Source organism: Oncorhynchus mykiss, chromosome 17, assembly GCF_057628025.1.
Source record: "Oncorhynchus mykiss isolate SJ-2025 chromosome 17, ASM5762802v1, whole genome shotgun sequence".
Classification (NCBI taxonomy): Eukaryota; Metazoa; Chordata; class Actinopteri; order Salmoniformes; family Salmonidae; genus Oncorhynchus; species Oncorhynchus mykiss.
The window spans coordinates 37,497,282-37,519,554 of NC_143038.1; the positions used below are offsets into that span (position 1 = coordinate 37,497,282).

At 44.4% G+C, this 22,273-nt stretch overlaps 1 protein-coding gene across 1 annotated transcript; it reads left to right on the forward strand.

Moving 5' to 3' along the window:
• Positions 1-2,186: 2,186 nt before the first annotated feature.
• Positions 2,187-17,124, forward strand: LOC110493211 (synaptoporin-like). The gene is made up of 5 exons (XM_036950132.2): positions 2,187-2,415; positions 4,312-4,436; positions 9,968-10,166; positions 13,786-13,977; positions 15,956-17,124. The coding sequence occupies exons 1-5, from the start codon at positions 2,392-2,394 to the stop codon at positions 16,334-16,336; spliced, it is 921 nt and encodes a 306-aa protein (XP_036806027.1). The 5' UTR covers positions 2,187-2,391; the 3' UTR covers positions 16,337-17,124.
• The last annotated feature ends 5,149 nt before the right edge of the window (positions 17,125-22,273 follow it).

Sequence of the window (22,273 nt, forward strand, 5' to 3'; positions counted from 1 at the left end):
AATAGTGCAGTGGCCGAGCAGGGAAGGGTGCAATGGGTTTATTCCACCCACACAACTTGCTGGCTCCAGGTGGTGGAGTTGGCGGAGACGAGGCCACGAAGAGCCGTCTCCAGGTCCTGATTGGCCCGCTCTGACTGGCCGTCAGATTGGGGACCATGTCGACCGGAAGCCCATGGATCCAGAAGACATGCTGCACCCTGAGCTGAGCCGTCTCCTTGACTGAAGGTATCTTGGGAATCAGGATCACCATCAGGATCGTGGTGTTGCCATCTGACGGAGGAAGACCAGTAACAAAGTCCAGAGAATGGGACCAGAGGTGGTGAGGAACAGGGAGTGGTTGAAGAAGGTCAGCCAGAGCTTGCTGCAGAGTCTTATTTAGTGCACACACAGTGCAGACATCAGGAACCATGGAAAGCCACCAAAAGCATTGTCGGATGAAGTCCAGAACAAACATTCGGTGAGGTGGACCCCCTCACCCCTGGGAACGCTGTGCCTTTTGAACCAGGTTCTCTATACTCTAGACGAGTGCAGCTGCTAGACAGGAGGTAGGAAGGATGGTCGCGGGGTCAGCCAGAGTAGCAGCGGGGCTATACAAACGTGAGTGTGCGTCAGGGTGCTGTAACCCTGAATGAAGCGGCGGTAGAAGTTAGCAAATACCAGTTAACATTGCAGCTGCACTCTGGATGTGTGTTGAGGCTAGGGTTGCAAAGGGTCGGAAACTTTCCTGTAAATTTCCAGAAGTTTTCCAGAAGTTTTCCATGGGAAGTTAAGCCTGGTAATTTTGGGAATTTTGCCTAAATTCATCAAAAAAGTTAGCTTATAGCAGTGAACCTTGTTTGTGGGATACACATAAGGCAATTCTAGGTATTTGGGTTAAACTATCCCCAATTCAATGGAATTGGGTAGTCAAATGTTCATGGGCAAGGAATAATTAACTACATAATTTCAACCCCTCAACCAATATTCCAGAGCACAGACACAAACGACAACAGACACACCAGTCTCTACATTGCAGATGAGCTAAAGGCAGTCATCAATGACCTTGGACCACAGAAGGTATTTGCACTGGTGACAGACAATGCTGCGAACATGAACGCTGCTTGGTCTAAAGTGGAGGAGTCCTACCCTCACATCACACCCATTGGCTGTGCTGCTCATGCATGGAATCTGCTCTTCAAGGACATCATGCCACTGAAAACAATAGATACACTCTACAAGAGAGCCAAGGAAATGGTTAGGTATGTGAAGGGTCATCACATTATAGCAGCAATCTACCTCACCAAGCAAAGTGAGAAGAATAAGAGCACCACTGAAGCTGCCCAGCAACAGCCGTTGGGGTGGTCTTCATGTTTGACAGTCTCCTGGAGGGGAAGGAGTCTCTCCAAGAAATGGCCATATCACAGTCTGCCAATACGGACAGCCCCATCAAGAGGATCCTCCTGGATGATGTATTTTTGGAGAGAGTGGTAAGCAGCCGGAAACTCCTGAAACCTATAGCAGTGTCCATTGCACAGATCGAGGGGGACAATGCCATCCTGTCTGATGTTCAGACTCCGCTTGCAGATGTAAGATAAGACATTTGTACTGCCCTGCCCACTTCGCTGTTACTCCAAGCAGAGGAAACATGTTAATCACTATTATTGCACGCAGAGTGAGTCCATGCAACTTATGTGATGTGATTTGTTAAGCATATTTCTACTCCTGAACTTATTTAGGCTTGCCATAACAAAGGGGTTTAATACTTATTGACTCAAGATATTTCAGTTTTTCTTTTTAAATTAATGTATATTTATTTTTTAAGATAATTCCACTTTGACATTATGGGGTATTGTGTGTAGATCAGTGACACAACATCTCAATCTAATCCATTTTATATCCAGGCTGTAACAAAATTTGGAAAAAGTAAAGGGGTGTGAATACTTTCCGAAGGCACTGTGTCCCTGTCTGAATCTATGGGTGGAAATCTCCTAGGTGAATGCTCATACTTTTACAGATCTGTCATCTGTCTATCTGTCATCTACCAGTGTCTGGTAGGTAGGTCTGTCCTCGAAGAGAGGAGCAGAAACACCAAGTTACACTACAGACACTCTCTACACTACATCCTCTCCTCTCCCCCCCCCCCCCCCCCCCCCCACCGCAACACCTACCCCAACCCCAGATAGCTCGCTTTGCTCTCTCCTCTCCTCACTTCAGATATCTGGTCTCTGCTCTCCCCACCCTCCGGGCAACCTCTGCACTCTGCTATCTCTCTCTGCTATCTCTCTCTGCTATCTCTCTCTCTCTCTCTGCTTTCTGTCTTTGTGCCATCTACATCAGTGACAGTACAACAGTATGAGGAGAAAGCTGCTAACACCATCTTGTGGAGTAGAACTTGTTCACTTTGCTTTTTAAATGTGTATGGTCATATTTGCTCCGGTAAGTTGTTGTTTCTTTCATATTTGGACTGTGGCTAATTGATTTTCATTAGTAAGTACATTCCTGGTTAAACAATATAATAGAGCATTACAATTATCCAGTTATGAAGTATGGATGTGCTCTATGGTAGGCTAGTGATACATCTGTTTTTTAAATCGTTTTTTTCATATCCAATTTAGTTTGTAAGGAATAATATTTATGTTTAGTGGGAATGTTATCAAATGTTGTTTCCAGTGGAGTCTTTTGGTGTGTGTGTGTGTGTGTGTGTGTGTGTGTGTGTGTGTGGCATGTACAGTATTCCAACAGGTTGAGTCACTCTGCCCACCCTCTAACCCACAGTAGGCGATCCTCTGTTTGCAGTCAGCCCATTTCTAAATTATTCAGTTGTTTTTATAATGCTGTTTTCAAGGAAATCAATCCCAAACCTTGATCATCAGTCTGCTTAATAGATATGGTGCCAAGATTAGGGGCTCGATTAAATACGCAGTGCTGAAGTTCAGTGTTATAGCACAATTAAAATTGAAAGGTAATTTTCGATTGAGCCAACAAAACCAGTATTTTCCGTAAATGCAGTTTCTGCTAACATTGCATTTAAATGTCTATCACTCTACAATGCATATCTTCAGTGCTACGGATTAAATTGACGCCAGCTTTCATCTATCACCTCTCTCTCTAATGTCATTAATGATCAGAATAATTTAGAAAGCATCCTTATCCATTTGAATATTAATGAGTGAATGACCAAGGGGTTTGCAGACAACAGACAGATCAATCCTTCCATAGATCCATCCAATCACTGACTTTTAATTATAGCCACACGTACTTAATTAGATGGGGTCTCCTGGCTGTATGTTATCCCTTTAAGGAACTCTCTCTGTCTATGTCTATGTCTCTGTCCCGCTCTCTCTCTCTGTCTCTGTTTCTGTCTTGCTCTCTCTCTCTATCTGTCTCTGTCTCTATCCCTGTCACTGCCAATCTCTCTATTTCTAAAAGAAAAACAAACCCACACAAAGAAACACAACAAACAAACATAACATTTCATCAGAGAGATAAGTTGTGTCGTCTTTCTAAATTATGGTAAAGGCTAAAGATTATGGATAATTACTTGCTGTGTGTGTCCATGCACGGGCGTGGGAGTGCTAGGTCTTGATTAGAATTGACCAATGCTTCAGTCCTTTCAGAGGAATCAAAGGTAGATAACTGAAAGAGATTAGTGCCAGTAGCCTACAGTATCTGACTGCCTGCCATGCCCTCGGACGGTTCCTGATGAAATATGTATAACATGCTGACATCAGTCTCCCGGCCACTGACAGAAATTATAGACACATGATCCCTTTGAAAGATGTGCATGCCTCATAGACGTCCAATAGATGTATACGGAGATACAACATGCATTCACCTGTTTGCATTCAGCTCTGACAAACGCAGAGTGACTGTTGCTTCATAAACCTAAGTGATACTGGAAAGAGCAGGTTTTATTTTCTTTAGGGATCGATCAACAGCTCCAAGTTGGCAAAAGCTAAAGACAACCAACTGTATAACACCATATCCATACCATATACCATGTTACACATGAAAAATTCCCTAATTACTTTCACAGAGTCAGCCTTTGTCAGGATGTTGATGGTCCTCTGTGGCCCATTAATTCCAGCTGCTAGTCTAGCAGCTCTGTAGAGGGCCAGACAGGAGAGGTGTGACTAGGAGCAACTATGGGGGCATTCCAAATGGTACCCTATTCCCTATGTAGTGCACTACTTTTTTTTTTTACCAGGCCCAGGGCTCTGGTCAAAAGCTGTTTACTATGTAGGGAATAGGATGCCATTTTGGGACACAGCCTATGTCTAGAATGCTCAATGGGTAGGAGTCTAATGAAGTATTTCATTTTTGTTTTCCCAGATTTTTGCCGTCTGTGCATTTGCAACATGTGGAGGGTACTCTGGTCACCTGCGGGTTAGAGTGGAATGTCTAGACAAGAGCCAGAGCAACCTCAGCATCACCGTAAACTTTGCCTATCCCTTCAGGTAACACATGCTGACATTTTCCATAGTCTGACTACTATACTTTTACCCATTTTATTGTGGTTCATGGTCAACTTTCTCCAAAACAGGAATTCAGCAGAATTTACATTGAAGTACACTACAGTCATGTGCAACCTGGAGCAGAAGGCTCATGCCATTATCACATGTACTTTCAGACTCATGGGTATGTCACATTGAGAGGCAAGTCACATTTACCTAGATTAACACGGTGACCACCCTGCTCGTGTCACGTGCGCGAGCATTGCAAAATAAGATACGTTATTCAATCAGTGCACCCACACTGCTCGAGCTCGTCAACGAGCATCTGCGTACCCAGAACTTGGTTCTATTTGCGACGCTTGTGTCATGCTGGTATAAAGGATTTTGGAGACAGGCGCAGGAATAGACAATAGGGGTTTTTAATACACCCAAAACAAACACGTATACAAAAACACTGGGCTGTACCCAAACAAAAGCGCGAGGGTAAACCTCATTGAATGAAACGGGACATTACCCGTAATACACTATATACACGGCTAAAAAAAATAAAGGGAACACTTAAACAACACAATGTAACTCCAAGTCAATCACACTTCTGTGAAATCAAACTGTCCCCTTAGGAAGCAACACTGATTGACAATACATTTCACATGCTGTTGTGCAAATGGAATAGACAACAGGTGGAAATTATAGGCAATTAGCAAGACACCCCCAATGAAGGAGTGGTTCTGCAGGTGGGGACCACAGACCACTTCTCAGTTCCTATGCTTCCTGGCGGATGTTTTGGTAACTTTTAAATGCTGGCCGTGCTTTCACTCTAGTGGTAGCATGTGTCTGTCAGCGTAGTGTCCAGAGCATGGAGACGCTACCAGGAGACAGGCCAGTACATCAGGAGATGTGGAGGAGGCCGTAGGAGGGCAACAACCCAGCAGCAGGACCGCTACCTCTGCCTTTGTGCAAGGAGGAGCAGGAGGAGCACTGCCAGAGCCCTGCAAAATGACGTCCAGCAGGCCACAAATGTGCATGTGTCTGCTCAAACGGTCAGAAACAGACTCCATGAGGGTGGTATGAGGGCCCGACGTCCACAGGTGGGGGTTGTGCTTACAGCCCAACACCGTGCAGGACGTTTTTCATTTGCCAGAGAACACCAAGATTGGGAAATTCGCCACTGGCGCCCTGTGTTCTTCACAGATGAAAGCAGGTTCACACTGAGCACATGTGACAGACGTGACTGTCTGGAGAGTCTGGAGATGCTGTGGGGAACGTTTTGCTGCCTTCAACATCCTCCAGCATGACCGGTTTGGCGGTGGGTCAGTCATGGTGTGGGGTGGCATTTCTTTGGGGGGCAGCACAGCCCTCCATGAGCTCGCCAGAGGTAGCCTGACTGCCATTAGGTACCGAGATGAGATCCTCAGACCCCTTGTGAGACCATATGCTGGTGCGGTTGGCCCTGGGTTCCTCCTAATGCAAGACAATGCTAGACCTCATGTGGCTGGAGTGTGTCAGCAGTTCCTGCAAGAGGAAGGCATTGATGCTATAGACTGGCCCGCCCGTTCCCCAGACCTGAATCCAATTGAGCACATCTGGGACATCATGTCTCACTCCATCCACCAACACCACGTTGCACCACAGACTGTCCAGGAGTTGGAGCATGCCCAGGCATTGTAGGGAGGTTATACAGGCAAATGGAGGCCACACACACTACTGAGCCTCATTTTGACTTGTTTTAAGGACATTACATCAAAGTTGGATCAGCCTGTAGTGTGGTTTTCAACTTTAATTTTGAGTGTGACTCCAAATCCAGACCTCCATGGGTTGATACATTTGATTTCCATTGATCATTTTTGTGTGATTTTGTTGTCAGCACATTCAACTATGTAAAGAAAAAAGTATTTAATAAGAATATTTCATTCATTCAGATCTAGGATGTGTTTTTTGAACAGTGTATATATATATATATAGCACTCTGCATAACAGCTGCACCAACGCATAGGTACTCGCACCAACGCATAGGTACTCGCACCAACGCATAGGTACTCGCATCACCAACGGACATGGGAACAATAACCGACAAAGACAGAGGGAACAAAGGACACATATATAATATACTAATCAGGGGAAATGGGAGCCAGGTGTGTGTAATCAGACAAGACTGTCCGGGGTTGATGATAATGAATCCCGTTCAGTGAAGCCTAGAAAGCAGGTGACATAGACCTCCGAAACTGGTGAACAGAATGAGCATCATAACCGGGGATCCGTTACAGCTTGACATGCTGCAAGTCCCGCCTCTCCCATCTCCTCATTGGTTTTTAGGAGCATATACCTACGTGGGTGTTTGAAAGATGAACTGAGGTCAACACACCAGTCCAGTTGGTAGTGGTAATCCACCTTAAAATTGGTTGCCAACCACCATGTCAAGTCCAAAGAAGAAGAAGATGTCTGAAGGAGGAGAGATTACTAGAAGCAAACTTTTACCCTTTTATGTGTGGATTAAATGTTCCGGGATATACTGTAGGCCTACTGTAGCCTACCCATACTGTGCATTTCAGGAAAAATAACGACCCAATGTTTATATCCCAAAGCAAAATAGCGTGCAACAGCAAGCTATCTAGCTAAATTGCCATTAATGTTTAATGTGTTTTGATCTGTCCCCAAATGAATATAGTTGGTTCAGAGTTTGCTTTGATATTTCAAAGCAAGAGCGCTTCCGGTCTAGGTATCATTGAATCTACGGTGCATGTGGGGATATAGCTTTGATGAGACAATGACAGTGTTGTCTGCCTGTGCATGTGTTTTGAAAAATAGTGTGGTGGCTGAGTTTTATTTTCCATCTATAAAAGATGGAAGAAAGATAACAGCATTGAGTTGATGAAATATGGAGCTGTCAGACAGACTGTGGTGTCAGAGTCTTTGTCTGATCCCCAGAAATGATTCATGTTTCCACATTCAGTATCTCATGTGTATCTATCTACAGTACCTGCTCCCTTGAAAACCCTTAACCTTTTCAACTCCTGGGGCCTCATTTATCAACCGTGCATACATTTCTTAATGAATGATGGCGTATGTGGAGATTCTAGGATTTCTGTAACAAATGATTGGGATTTATCAAACTGTCGCTCGCAACATTATATGCATGTTTTCATTGATAAATCAGAGCCATAGTATATTTGTGTGCTTATGAACAAGCGCTAAAACCTCACCTTTTATGGTAACAAAACTTCCTCATTTGCTGTATGATTTGGTTGATGTTAGAATTGGGCCATGTCAGATTTAGGTCTTTATAATAAAAGTGTACATAGGCTATACATGCTGTTATGCAACCTCCTTACCAATGGCAAATGCATCGTTTTTATCATTAGGCATACTCTTTAATGTTCATATTATCCAACTATTATCATAATTCCCGTGTGTCAAACACCTCCATTTGACCCAAAATAGCAATATAAGCATGTAATACAATTCTTCAACCACTTGAAGTTGTGCGTACGCATGGTACAGTACATGGAGATATGCACACTTCCTCGTCAAAACTGGCACATGCAAGGTTTAGTCTTTTTTGTGTGTGCAAGCACCTTTGATACAGCTGTACATACAGCTGAAGTCGGAAGTTTACATACACCTTAGCCAAATACATTTAAACTCTTTTTTTTTTTTTTACAATTCCTGACATTTAATCCTAGTAGGTATTCCCTGTCTTAGGTCAGTTAGGATAACCACTTAATTTGAATAATGTGAAATGTCAGAATAATAGTATAGAGAATTATTTATTTCAGCTTTTATTTCTTTCATCACATTCCCAGTGGGTCAGAAGTTTACATACACTCAATTAGTATCTGGTAGCATTGCCTTTAAATTGTTTAACTTGGGTCAAATGTTTCAGGTATCCTTCCACAAGCTTCCCAAAATAAGTTGGGTGAATTTTGGCCCATTCCTTCTGACAGAGCTGGTGTATCTGAGTCATGTTTGTAGTCCTCCTTGCCCGCACACACTTTTTCAGTTCTGCCCACATATTTTCTATAGGATTGAGGTCAGGGCTTTGTGAAGGCCACTCCAATACCTTGACTTTGTTGTCCTTAAGCCATTTTGCCACAACTTTGGAAGTATGCTTGGGGTCATTATCCATTTGAAAGAGCCCATTTGCGACCAAGCTTTAACTTCCTGACTGATGTCTAGAGATGTCGCTTCAATATATCCACATAATAGATAGATGCCATCTGTTTTGTGAAGTGCACCAGTCCCTTGTGCAGCAAAGAACCCCCACACCATGATGCTGCCACCCCCGTGCTTTTCATTTGAGATGGTGTTCTTCAGCTTGCAAGCCTCCCACTTTTTCCAAATAAACATAATGATGGTCACTATGGCCAAACAGTTCTGTTTTTGTTTCAGTAGACCAGAGGACATTTCTCCAAAAAGTACGATCTTTGTCCACATGTGCAGTTGCAAACCGTAGTCTGGCTTTTTTATGGCCGTTTTGGAGCAGTGGCTTCTTCCTTGCTGAGCGGCCTTTCAGGTTATGTCGATATAGGACTCGTTTTACTGTGGCTATAGATACTTTTGTATCTGTTTCCTCCAGCATCTTCACGAGTTCCTTTGCTGTTGTTCTGGGATTGATTTGAACTTTTCGCACCAAAGTGCGATCATCTCTAGGGGACAAAACGTGTATCCTTCCTGAGCGGTATGACGGCTGCGTGGTCCCATGGTGTTCATACTTGTGTACTATTGTTTGTACAGATGAACGTGGTACCTTGAGGTGTTTGGATATTCCTCCCAAGGATGAACCAGACTTGCGGAGTTCTACAATTTAAATTCTGAGGTCTTGGCTGATTTCTTTTGATTTTCCCATGATGTCAAGGAAAGAGGCGCTGAGTTTGAAGGTAGACTTTGAAATACATCCACAGATACACCTCCAATTGACTCAAATGATGTCAATTAGCCTATCAGAAGCTTCTAAAGCCATGACATCATTTTCTGGAATTTTCCAAGCTGTTTAAATGCACAGTCAACTTAGTGTATGTAAACTTCTGACCAACTGGAATTGTGATACAGTGAATTATAAGTGAAATAATCTGTCTGTAAACAATTGTTGGAAAAAGTACTTGTGTCATGCACAATGTAGATGTACTAACCAACTTGTCCTAACCGACTCTGTTAACAAGAAATGTGTGGGGTGGTTGAAAAATGAGTTTCAATGACTCCAACCTAAGTGTATGTAACCTTCCGACTTCAACTGTATACCCCAATCTCCTTAGATGAGTATTCTTTCTCCCCCTCTTCCCCTTTTTCTTCTCCCTCCCTCCCCCCTCCCAAAGCCTGTCAGATCAGGTCAGATGCCATTGCTAATGGAAGGATTTCCCCCCAATGTAGTAAAATCAATGTAGTAACATGTTTGCTGTTGTAATATCACAAACGGATGTGGCAGTTTCACTGCTATGCATTCATGCTTGAAAGGTTTAAATTGCCTACACTGTGATCAGAGCCTTGCGTTACTCAATAAAGGTCTCTGTGACCATGTCCTTGTTCCTGTCATCTGATAGGTTACAGCAGGTCCATTTCAAGCCCACATTGTGTGAGGGTAACAGACAGGAGACCATCTTCATGGTAGGCGACTACTCCTCCTCAGCTCAGTTCTTCGTGACCGTGGCAGTTGTTGCCTTCCTCTACTCCCTGCTGGCCACCGTGGTGTACATCTACTACCAGAACAAGTACCGCGAGGGTAACAGAGGACCACTGGTGGTGAGTTGATTTACTTACCAAGAGCTGCCTTTGATTCATTCATGCCATGGGATTTGTATAATTTGCATGTGTATTAATTGAGATACAATAAATTGAATAATTTACAGGACTGTAGTTTAGCATATAAAGAAATGTGATTCAAGATTATTACCTATAAAAGGCGTGGTACATTATTGCATTCTTTAAATAGCAGTTACAGGACAGGAGAAAAAGGGCTGTGTGACATAGATTTAATCACAGACACATAAAAAGTGGAATGTATACGGAGGGTACGGGGCAACAGAAGACGAACAGCAGAGGGGCTAATGATCTTGGAGATGGGGAAAGGGCCGATAAAGCGGGGAGAAAGTTTGAGGGACTCCACGAGTGGACAGCCATACCCTCTGCCCGAGACTATACCGGGGAGCCGGGGTCCGGTATAGCCTGTCATCAATACCTGGACATGGTCTTGAGAAGAGACGACCGGGCTCTCTTCCAGATACAGCAGCAGTGGAGGACAAACATCTGGACCGAGGGTATCCCGACCTCTTCCTCTTGTTCTGGGAAGAACAGGGGCTGATACCCCAGGGAACACTCGAAAGGCGAGAGCCCAGTGGCAGAGCAGGGGAGGGTGCTGCGGGCGTATTCAACCCACACGAGTTGCTGGCTCCAGGTGGTGGGGTTGGCGGAGACAAGGCAGCGAAGAGTCACCGCCAGGTCTTGATTGGCTCGCTTCGACTGAGCCCGAAGGATAGACTGGCTAACGACCCGAACCGGGACGAGAACTGAGGACCCCGGTCGGAGACCATGTGCACTGGGAGTCCATGGATCCGGAAGACATGCTGCACCATGAGCTGGGCCATCTCTTTGGCAGAGGGTAGCTTGGGAGAGGAATGAAGTGAGTGGCTTTGGAAAACCGATCCACTACTGTCAGGATGGCGGTGTTGCCATCAAACGGGGGAAGACCCGCAACGAAGTCCAGTGATATGTGAGACCAGGGACTGTGAGGGACATGCAGTGGTTGAAGGAGACCAGCCAGAGCTTGCAGAGGAGTCTTGTTCTGTGCACAGACCATGCAGGCAGCGATGAACGCGGAGACATCCAGGACTATGGTAGGCCACCAAAAGCGTTGTCGCACAAAGGCCAGCGTGCGACGGGAGCAGACAGCGTCAGGTACAAACATCCAGTTATCTGTGCCTCCCCCCGGGATTCGTCTGGGAACGCTGTGCCTCACGGATCTGCTTCCCTATTATTTCCCAGCTAAGTGCCGTCGTCAGACAGGAGGTAGGAAGGATGGTCTTGGGGTCCGAGAGTGTAGCCACAGGGCTATAGCGGTGTGACAGCACATCCGGCTTGATATTCTTGGATCCTGGTCGGTGTTAAACCGGGTGAAAAGCAGGGCCCACCTAGCTTGCCTGGAATTGAGACGCTTGGCGGTGCAGAGATATTCCAGGTTTTTGTGGTCCGTCCACACAATGAATGGATGTTCCACCCCATCCAACCAGCATCTCCACTTCTCCAATGCCATCTTCACCGCGAGAAGCTCATGATTCCACACATTGTAGTTCCTCTCCGTGGAATTGAGGTGATGAGAGAAGAAGGCGCAGGGATGAAACTTGAGGTCCAGGGCAGAACGCTGGGATAAGACAGCTCAAACTCCGACATCCGAAGCATGAGACTCCACCACGAACTGATGGGACGGGTCAGGATGAAACAATATGGAGCAGTGGTGAAGTGCTGCTTGAGGTCCCGGAACACCCGGTCAGAAGCTGGGTACCGTATACCCTGACCTTATACCCTGATGAAGGCAGCTTGTCTGTTAAAACGTTGGATATCAGGTTATTAAATTATTGCATCTGAGCTCCTAGAGTGTGAGCTCCTAGAGTGTTCTCCGTTTCTTTTTCAAGTGTTCTACTCTGCTAGCCAGCACCCCACCTAAACAGGTGTGCATTTCTTTCGCCTCCAGATTACCATGTGAACTGAACCTTGGGAGAAGTAAGTGCAGACAGGGGGAAGCCAGGGTCTCCGGACCAGAAGGAGAGTAAAGTCGTCCCCCGGGCGGTGTAGTGCCTGGAAGAAGGTCGATCCCGCAGTCATAGGGTCAGTGCGGAGGAAGTGAAGTGACCCGGACCTTACTGAAAACCTCCTGGAAGACCTGGTACTTCGCGAGAATGGCGGAGAGGTCTGGGGCAACTTCCAAGCCCACAGGAAGATGTCCTGGGGCAGGCTGTGCTGACTTCAGACAATGGCCGTGGCTCCAGTCCATAATGGCTCCAGCAGTCCAGTCTATGAGGGGATTGTGTCGCTTGAGCCAAGTTAGTCCCAATACCATGGGAACCTCAGGAAACTTAATCAGCATAAATTGAATTGCCTCACTGTGTTTGCCTGACAATGGTAGGTTGATGGGAGTGGTATTATGAGTGACCCGGCATATAGAGTGCCCGTCCAGCACTCTAACGTCCACCGGAATGGAGAAGGGCTGAGTGGGGATGCCCAGCTCGGATGCCAGGGTAGCATCCAAAAACTCTCATCTGCCCCAGAGTCGATGAGTACACGGAGAGATTTGGACTGTTCCCCAACAGCAGGATGGCATGTAAAGGGTTGCGAGTTAAGGGAGAGGAAAAGTTCTCCTTATGGCCCACCAGAGTACTCAACCCCTCTATATGATGAGGGGGGGTTTTTAATGGGCAGGTTGCTACGAAATGTCCCGTAGCTCCGCCATTTAGACAGCTCTGTGTGTGGAGTCAGAGTAAGCACTCAGCCGGAGTAGATGAGTCGGCAGCCCTTGGTGCTTCCCAAGAGAACTCGGATGATGTCGGGTTCACTCAGACACATAGACTCTGGGGGTCTCCGGGATTCCTCAGAGGCGAGGTGGGAATCGAGGGTGAACGAGCGTGACAGGGCAGACTCCCTCTCCCTCCCACATTCTCAAAGCCGCCCATCAATCCGGATGGTCAATGCTATGAGGGAATCAAGGAATATGGGCAGCTCCAGGTCTGTGAGCACATCTTTGATCACCTCCGAATGTTTCCGGGTTCCAGGCACTCTCAGCCGCCAAAAATCCACTGCGTAGTCTGCCGCACTGTGGGAATCTTGACCTAGCTGGAGCAGTGTACGAGCAGCCTCTCTCCCGGACAATGGAGAATCAAACACCTTCCAAACTTCTGCCACGAACTCCTCCAGACTGAGGCAGATGGCGGACTGTTGCTACCACACCGCCATAGCCCAAGCATGTGCCTTCCCGGACATCAGCATTATGAGGTACACTATCCTCGAGCGGTCCGAGGGGAACGAAGAAGGCTGCAGCTCGAAAATGAGGGAGCACTGGGAGAGAAAAGTCTGGCAGTTTCCATAATCTCCTGCATAGCGCTCCAAAGGAGGTAAGCGGGGTTCTCGCGACACTAGTGTAGGCTGGGAGATTACTGGTGTGACCCGATGCCCAGTAGGGAATCCACGGAATTGCTCCAGCAATGTATTGAACGCCAGGGTATGGAGTCCCTCCATACGACATTGCAGTAACTCCTCGTTTCTTCCAATGTCCCCTTAAATCTAATTTATAACTTCACCCTATCCTCTTCCTCAACTCTCACAATCTCATTACATCTGATAATAACCTCCTCCATGTCTCCCTCCTAAACAGGACTTTGTAATGACTGTGCTTTTCGCCTTCATGTGGTTGGTGAGCTCCTGTGCCTGGGCCAAAGCTCTGTCTGATGTGAAGTCAGCCACAGATCCCACCCAGGTTCTCCTGCTCATCTCCGCCTGCAGACGCCCAGCCAACCGGTGTTCAGCTTCCCACCACCCATTCTGGTCTGAGCTCAACACGTCTGTGGTGAGTCATTGGATGCATCCCTAATGGCAACCTATTCTCTATATAGTGCCCTACTTTAGACCAGAGCTCTATGGGCCCTAGTCAGAAGTAGTGCACCTTATATGGTAGGGGTATTCAACTCTTACCCTATGAGGTCCAGAGCCTCCGGGTTTAGCTGTTCTACCTGTTAATGAATTGCACTCACCTGGTGTTCCAGGTCTAAATCAGTCCCTGATTTGAGGGGAACTATGATACAATGCACTGGAACTGGCTTCGAGGTCTAGAGTTGAGTTTGAGGGATATATGGAGTAGGGTCCATTTGGGACACAGCCCTTATACTCTATGTGAAACATGAATGCTGATCAACGTTAGCTCCATTGCCTTTTTTTTTAACTAGGTAGGCCAGTTGAGATCAAGTTCTCATTTACAACTGCGACCTGGCCAAGATAAAGCAAAGCAGTGTGACAAAAACAACAACATAGAGTTACACATTGGATTAACAAACGCACAGTCAATAACACAATAGAAAATCTGTATACAGTGTGTGCAAATTAAGTAAGGAGGTAAGGCAATAAATAGGCCATAGTGGCGAAGTAATTACAATTTAGCAATTAACACTGGAGTGATAGATGTGTAGATAAGGATGTGCATTTATAAATACTGATATAAATACTGGTGTGAAAAAGAGCAGAAAAAAACAAAAAACAAATATGGGGATAAGGTAGGTAGTTGGTTGGATGGGCTATTTACATATGGGCTGTGTACAGCTGCAGCGATCGGTAAGCCGATGCTTGTAGTTAGTTAGGGAGATATAAGTCTCCAACTTCAGCGATTTTTTTCAATTCGTTCCACTCATTGGCAGCAGAGAACTGGAAGGAAAGGCGGCCGAAGTAGGTGTTGGCTTTGGGGATGAGCAGTGAAATATACTTGCTGCAGCGCATGCTACGGGTGGGTGTTGCTATGGTGACCAGTGAGCTGAGATAAGGTGGAGCTTTACCTAGCAAAGACTTATAGATGACCTGGAGCCAGTGGGTTTAGCAACAAATACGTAGCGAGGACCAGCCAACGAGAGCATACAGGTCGCAATGGTGGGTAGTATATGGGGCTTTGGTGACAAAACGGATGGCACAGTGATAGACTGCATCCAATTTGCTAAGTAGACTGTTGGAGGCTATTTTGTAAATGCCATCGCAAGAATCAACGCAGCAAGGGCAACATCATTGATACAGTATATACAGAGAAAAGAGTCGTCCTGAGAATTGAAACCTGTGGCACCCCATACGGACTGCCAGAGGTCCGGACAACAGGTCCTTCGATTTGACACACTGAATGCTATCTGAGAAGTAGTTAGTGAACAAGGTGAGGCAGTCATTAGAGAAGGCTGTTGAGTCTGCCGATAAGAATGTGGTGATTGACAGAGTCGAAAGCCTTGGCCAGGTCGATGAAGACGGCTGCACAGTACTGTTTTTTATCGATAGTAGTTATGATATCGTTAAGGACCTTGAGCGTGGCTGAGGTGCACCCGTGACCAGCTCGGAAACCGAATTGCATAGCAGAGAAGGTACGGTGGGATTCAAGATGGTCGATGATCTGTGTGTTCACTTGGCTTTCGAAGTCTTTAGAAAGGCAGGACAGGATAGATATAGGTCTGTAACAGTTTGGGTCTAGAGTGTCTCCCCCTTTGAAGAGGGGGATACCGCAGCCGCTTTCCAATCTTTACGAATCTCAGACGATACGAAAGAGGTGGATCATTTTAGGAAGAGATGGTCCAGATTGTCTAGCCCAGCTGATTTGTAAGGATCCAGATTCTGCAGCTCTTTCAGGACTTCAGGTCTTCAGTTCCGACAGGTGGTGTTTAACGGTTGTTGATTACGTTTTACATCATGTGTACACACCAACCAAAATTCTTAGCAACCTTTTGTTACATTTTCTGATTCTAAATCTGTCATTTTTACGTTTAGACCCAAACTAAACACCCTCTATCTATACCTCTATGCAGGCCTTTGGTTTTGTAAACTTTATCCTCTGGGCCGGCAACATCTGGTTTGTATTCAAAGAGACTGGCTGGTACAAGACTGGCCAGCGGTACCCGATGAGAAGCGCCTCTGAGAGACGGGCCAATGGGATGAGCCAACGACTCTGCAGCCAGAACAGTTTCGACCAATCAGGGGACAGCTTCTATCAACATCCATACAGGCAGGCTAGTTTTGACCTATCACGGGAGAGCTTTGGCCAACAGCACTACAGCCAAGGCAGCTTCAACCAATCAATGGGCAGCTTACGCTTGCCGCAGACTAGTCTAGGACAGCCAATCATCATCAGTCAGGGGGATGTCACCCCTAAAGGGCCTAATCCTATCATATTTGTCAATGATATTTAGATCACATTTCGTATACATTTTGCCCTCATCTACTTACCCTCACAAACTTGACTAGATCTGAAAATACTATTGTATATTGATTGATACCTGATCATAAGGTATAGGTCATAAGTCATGTAGATTTTCCGATGTGAAGTTTGCGAGGGCCAGGAGGTTGTAATTATCTAAGGGGGTGGAATATAAGAGGGAATAAGATGGTATAGTAAAAGGAGGTAAGGGATATTTAGCAAGTGAGTTATTGAGAGGAGATCGGAGTGAATTGGAGAATATATCAAAAATCGAAATGGAGTGAGAGAAGATTGTCTGTGTGAGTAGTGACTTTGCATTATATGTGGTGGCTGTCTTATGGAAGTGGTTTTCTTGGTGTGTTTAGTCTAGAACTTGGTGTGTTTTGTTTAGAACTTGGTGCACCGGTGCACAGGTGTTACCTGTGTTTCACTTGAGGTTCAATGATTCATGTTTTTACTTACAAATTGTTTTATGCTTCAGTAGGTTTGTGCTATTGAATTTAAAATTGCGGTGGGTACATTTGTTTGTGAACTGTATATTATATATACTCTAATTATACAATCTGATTCTTCAATTGATGCAGTGTGCTTGATTGGTGGTGGGTGGCTGTGCTGTGTGTTGATAGTGTTATGCGGTGATGCTCCACAGTCGTTCCACACATTTTGTATACTTGTTGTCATTTCTCAATGGTTTTAAAGTGATGTTGATATTTCACAGGGATCTTAATAATACTGATTTTGAAGATGCACAAATAAAAAATTACATTGGCATTATCCAAATGGTTTGTTTCTGTGTGAATACTGTACAAAACATTATGAAACTAAAGTCAAACCAGTCTGTCTGTCTCTATACAACAACCAACTACAAGGGCAGTTTATGAACACACCTATGGACTTAGATCTGACATTCTAATGCTATGGACACTTACTGCTGAACTCTAACTCTGAGCCCTGACAAACATGTGGTTTCCATATGTTTGATACCATTCCATTTATTCCATTCCAGCCATTACAATGATCCTGTCCTCCTATAGCTCCTCCGACCAGCCTCCACTGCTCTGAGCCCTGACTTTCCAAATATATGAACACTTACAGCTCGACTGTAACTCTGTGCTCTGAATACACGGTCTATCACACAGGTGAAAGGTGCTCTGATATTCTGCTGTCCTATCACAGTGATCAGATCAGGTCTACCTGAGAGCTGTTACCATGGCAATGCAGGTATGGTACAATAGGTGAGAGCTGTCATCCTTTTCTGCTTTAGTGGGAGTCTGTAACAAGACAAATAAGATTCAGCACTCCCTTGTTTCCATGGCAATGTGGGCTATTTGATACAAAACAGGGAAAGGAAAGAGAAAAGGAGGATATTAAATACAGAAGTAACAGAAGAAGGAGAAGGAGAAAAGATCAGAAAGCACATTGATAAGAGAGAAAAATAAAGTGTGTGAGTAGGTGTGAATGTATAGTTTGTGTTGAGGGGAGTGCTAACTGCACCTGCCCGGTCCCCTAGATATTGTCATGCACACAGTACCTTGTTTAGCTCTGTGGCTAGACTAGACAAGTGAGTAGAAAGGCTGTCAGATTAAAGGCTCATACAGGCACAGACACAAGGGCCCATGGGGCCCCTCTCTCTGGCTCAGGGACTCTATTCTATTCCTTTGAACGCAGGTATTTTAATGAGATCCAAGCCTGCTCACATCACAAAACATGGATTCTCTTTCTCTTTCTTCAATTCTGTCTCTTACTGAGGGTCATGCTAAGAAATTATAGTACTGTATCTTGGCTGAGTATTCTAAATGCATGCCTTTCATATACAGCAGCTAATGCATTGCAGCCAGTGCTGCATAATTAGATCTCTGCAATATCAGCAATCAAATGTTATTCGAAGAGCCCCAAAGATATTGACATAATAAAAACAAATGTTTTAATCCAGATAAAGTCCTAATGGTGAAATCTAACACCTTATGCAACAGCTTTCCATCATTTCAGTCCCTATAATTGAGACCAAGTGGGAAAGCTTTTATATATATATTTTCTATCTTTGCATAATTGAATTTACAGGCTCCCAAGGAGCAGGCTAATGGAATGAGGAATCCAACTAAGACAAATACCATGACGAAATGCCAAACACTGAAATGGGACTAACATCCCAGTATGACAGCTGGGATGTAAAATACATGAGAAGAGATGAGATAAGAAAAGAGCCCGAACAGAACAGAAGAGAACAGAGCAGGAGAGAGCGGATGGACAGACATTACCCAATGGTAAGCCTGTTTAATAACGTGGCACGAGGGTTGTAATTAAGTTTCTGTGGGCTGCATGGAGTCTTCTGTGTGTGAACAGCCATTAAATACAGTGTGGAGAGAGCGAGGCAGTGTTTCTCTGGTCACATGCCAAATGGAACCATATTCCCTGTGTAGTGCCCTTCTTTTGACCAGGGCCCATAGGACTCCGGTCAAAAGTAGTACACTATTGTATATGAAATAGGGTGCCATTTGAGATGCATACTTTGTGTGTTAGGCCGACCCTCCACAGAGATGTTAGCTAAACGGCAACAGCAGGTGTCCAGGCCACAGAAAGACAAGGATGGAAATTGCAGTGTAGGTGTCCCACAGTATAACAATTAAGATCACCAGGAAATGAAGGGTTAGAATGCACATGCCACGGCTGTGTGGAGGGCGGGAGATGTGGAAGGGGTTTGGAGAGATGGAAGGGTTCGAGGGTTGATGGGTTCAAACACTGGTCGTGTCCGAATACCCATACTCGTGCCCTAAATAGTAGGCCGTTTTGAGTATGTGAAAAAATGAAGTTGATGTCATGTTAATCAGGCCTTTTGATTTGAACATATGGATTGTTTGTTTTGTAGGCTAGGCTTTCTGTAATTTATATTTATTTATGGATCAAGCCTAGTTCCCAATGATCAGTACTTTAGTTTATTATGATACTGTCCAGCGGTTCTGAATTTGCGATGTACACGACTGTATACGTTTCTCTGTGCAATAGCCTTTCGATTTGAACATTAGAAAATGTTTGGTGTGTGTACTAGGCTGTTATATATGCTACATCACTTGGGTTTTACTAATAAATATGTTGAAATCAACTAGCCCATGCCTCCACCAATCCTATGCTTTTAGATTGATGGGAAGTAGTGAATGAGTGTACACTTCAGGAGCAAGGACATATTATTAGGATGCACCCAGGATTTCTATCGCTACAGTTTATTTCAGTATGGACATGCTTGGAAAGCTATGTTTTTGCGGCAATTTACTAATTTACTCATCATCACAATGCATCATACATCTCTCAGCACAGCATATATATACAAAACACCGCCAAACACCATTATAAAAGCTTAGATCTTGTTTACATTATTCTTTTTTTTACATGTAGGGTCTTGAGACAGCCCCAAAGGCCTTATTTCAAATCCACAGTGTTACTCTGGAACCTGCAGGGGGAGCCAAACACCTTTAGAAGACTTTCAGAGACTGAACCTCTTCAGTGGCTTTTAAGATCCCCCAACCCTGACATCTTTCCACAACCTATATAGATGGTTCCTATCTTTTGCCAGTAGTGGGTGGAAGCCAACTTACAAAAACGTTGCTGCTTTCAAGATCCCTCACTCCTGACACCTTCCCAACACAACAGTATTTAGGCTGGGTTTACCTGTAGCTGCCTGTAGGGGTGTTAGCCACCTCTCATAGACTTACAGTGCCTTGCGAAAGTATTCGGCCCCCTTGAACTTTGCGACCTTTTGCCACATTTCAGGCTTCAAACATAAAGATGTAAAACTGTATTTTTTTGTGAAGAATCAACAACAAGTGGGACACAATCATGAAGTGGAACGACATTTATTGGATATTTCAAACTTTTTTAACAAATCAAAAACTGAAAAATTGGCCGTGCAAAATTATTCAGCCCCCTTAAGTTAATACTTTGTAGCGCCACCTTTTGCTGCGATTACAGCTGTAAGTCGCTTGGGGTATGTCTCTATCAGTTTAGCACATCGAGAGACTGAAATTTTTTCCCATTCCTCCTTGCAAAACAGCTCGAGCTCAGTGAGGTTGGATGGAGAGCATTTGTGAACAGCAGTTTTCAGTTCTTTCCACAGATTCTCGAATGGATTCAGGTCTGGACTTTGACTTGGCCATTCTAACACCTGGATATGTTTATTTTTGAACCATTCCATTGTAGATTTTGCTTTATGTTTTGGATCATTGTCTTGTTGGAAGACAAATCTCCGTCCCAGTCTCAGGTCTTTTGCAGACTCCATCAGGTTTTCTTCCAGAATGGTCCTGTATTTGGCTCCATCCATCTTCCCATCAATTTAAACCATCTTCCCTGTCCCTGCTGAAGAAAAGCAGGCCCAAACCATGATGCTGCCACCACCATGTTTGACAGTGGGGATGATGTGTTCAGGGTGATGAGCTGTGTTGCTTTTACGCCAAACATAACATTTTGCATTGTTGCCAAAAAGTTCAATTTTGGTTTCATCTGACCAGAGCACCTTCTTCCACATGTTTGGTGTGTCTCCCAAGTGGCTTGTGGCAAACTTTAAACGACACTTTTTATTGATATCTTTAAGAAATGGCTTTCTTCTTGCCACTCTTCCATAAAGGCCAGATTTGTGCAATATACGACTGATTGTTGTCCTATGGACAGAGTCTCCCACCTCAGCTGTAGATCTCTGCAGTTCATCCAGAGTGATCATGGGCCTCTTGGCTGCATCTCTGATCAGTCTTCTCCTTGTATGAGCTGAAAGTTTAGAGGGACGGCCAGGTCTTGGTAGATTTGCAGTGGACTGATACTCCTTCCATTTCAATATTATTGCTTGCACAGTGCTCCTTGGGATGTTTAAAGCTTGGGAAATCTTTTTGTATCCAAATCCGGCTTTAAACTTCTTCACAACAGTATCTCGGACCTGCCTGGTGTGTTCCTTGTTCTTCATGATGCTCTCTGCGCTTTTAACGGACCTCTGAGACTATCACAGTGCAGGTGCATTTATACGGAGACTTGATTACACACAGGTGGATTGTATTTATCATCATTAGTCATTTAGGTCAACATTGGATCATTCAGAGATCCTCACTGAACTTCTGGAGAGAGTTTGCTGCACTGAAAGTAAAGGGGCTGAATCATTTTGCACGCCCAATTTTTCAGTTTTTGATTTGTTAAAAGAGTTTGAAATATCCAATAAATGTCGTTCCACTTCATGATTGTGTCCCACTTGTTGTTGATTCTTCACAAAAAATATAGTTTTATATCTTTATGTTTGAAGCCTGAAATGTGGCAAAAGGTCGCAAAGTTCAAGGGGGCCGAATACTTTCGCAAGGCACTGTATACAAGTTGTTCATCTCCCTCTGAAGACGTTGGCTGGCTCCCCGGCCACCAGATCAGGCCTGTGATAAATGTAGTTTTCAAAAAATACAAATATTTGAATACTGATCCCTACAAAATACTACTTTTTAAAGCTATTTGCATACAGATCTCAGAAGTGACTACTTTTTCTAAAATTCAGATCTGAGAAAACTATATTTCAATACAGATCTAGAAAAGTGACTACATTTCAGACACTATTGGGTTGGCTGCCTTCAACTAATGTCACTGCATGTTGAAGATAGAAATATAATTAATAGAGAATACATAATCTCCTATACTATTCCAATCTATCTTGCCTTCAGAAAGCATTTACATGCCTTGATTTTTTCTATATTTTGATGTGTTACAGCCTGAATTTAAAATGGATTACATTTAGATTTTGTGTCACTGGCCCCCACACAATACCCCATAATATCCAAGTGTAATTGTGTTTTTAGAAATGTTTACAAATTAATTACAAATGAAAAGCTGAAATATCATGAGACAATAAGTATTCAAACCCTTGTTACGGCATTCCTAAATACGTTCAGGAGTAAAAATGTGTCTAACAAGT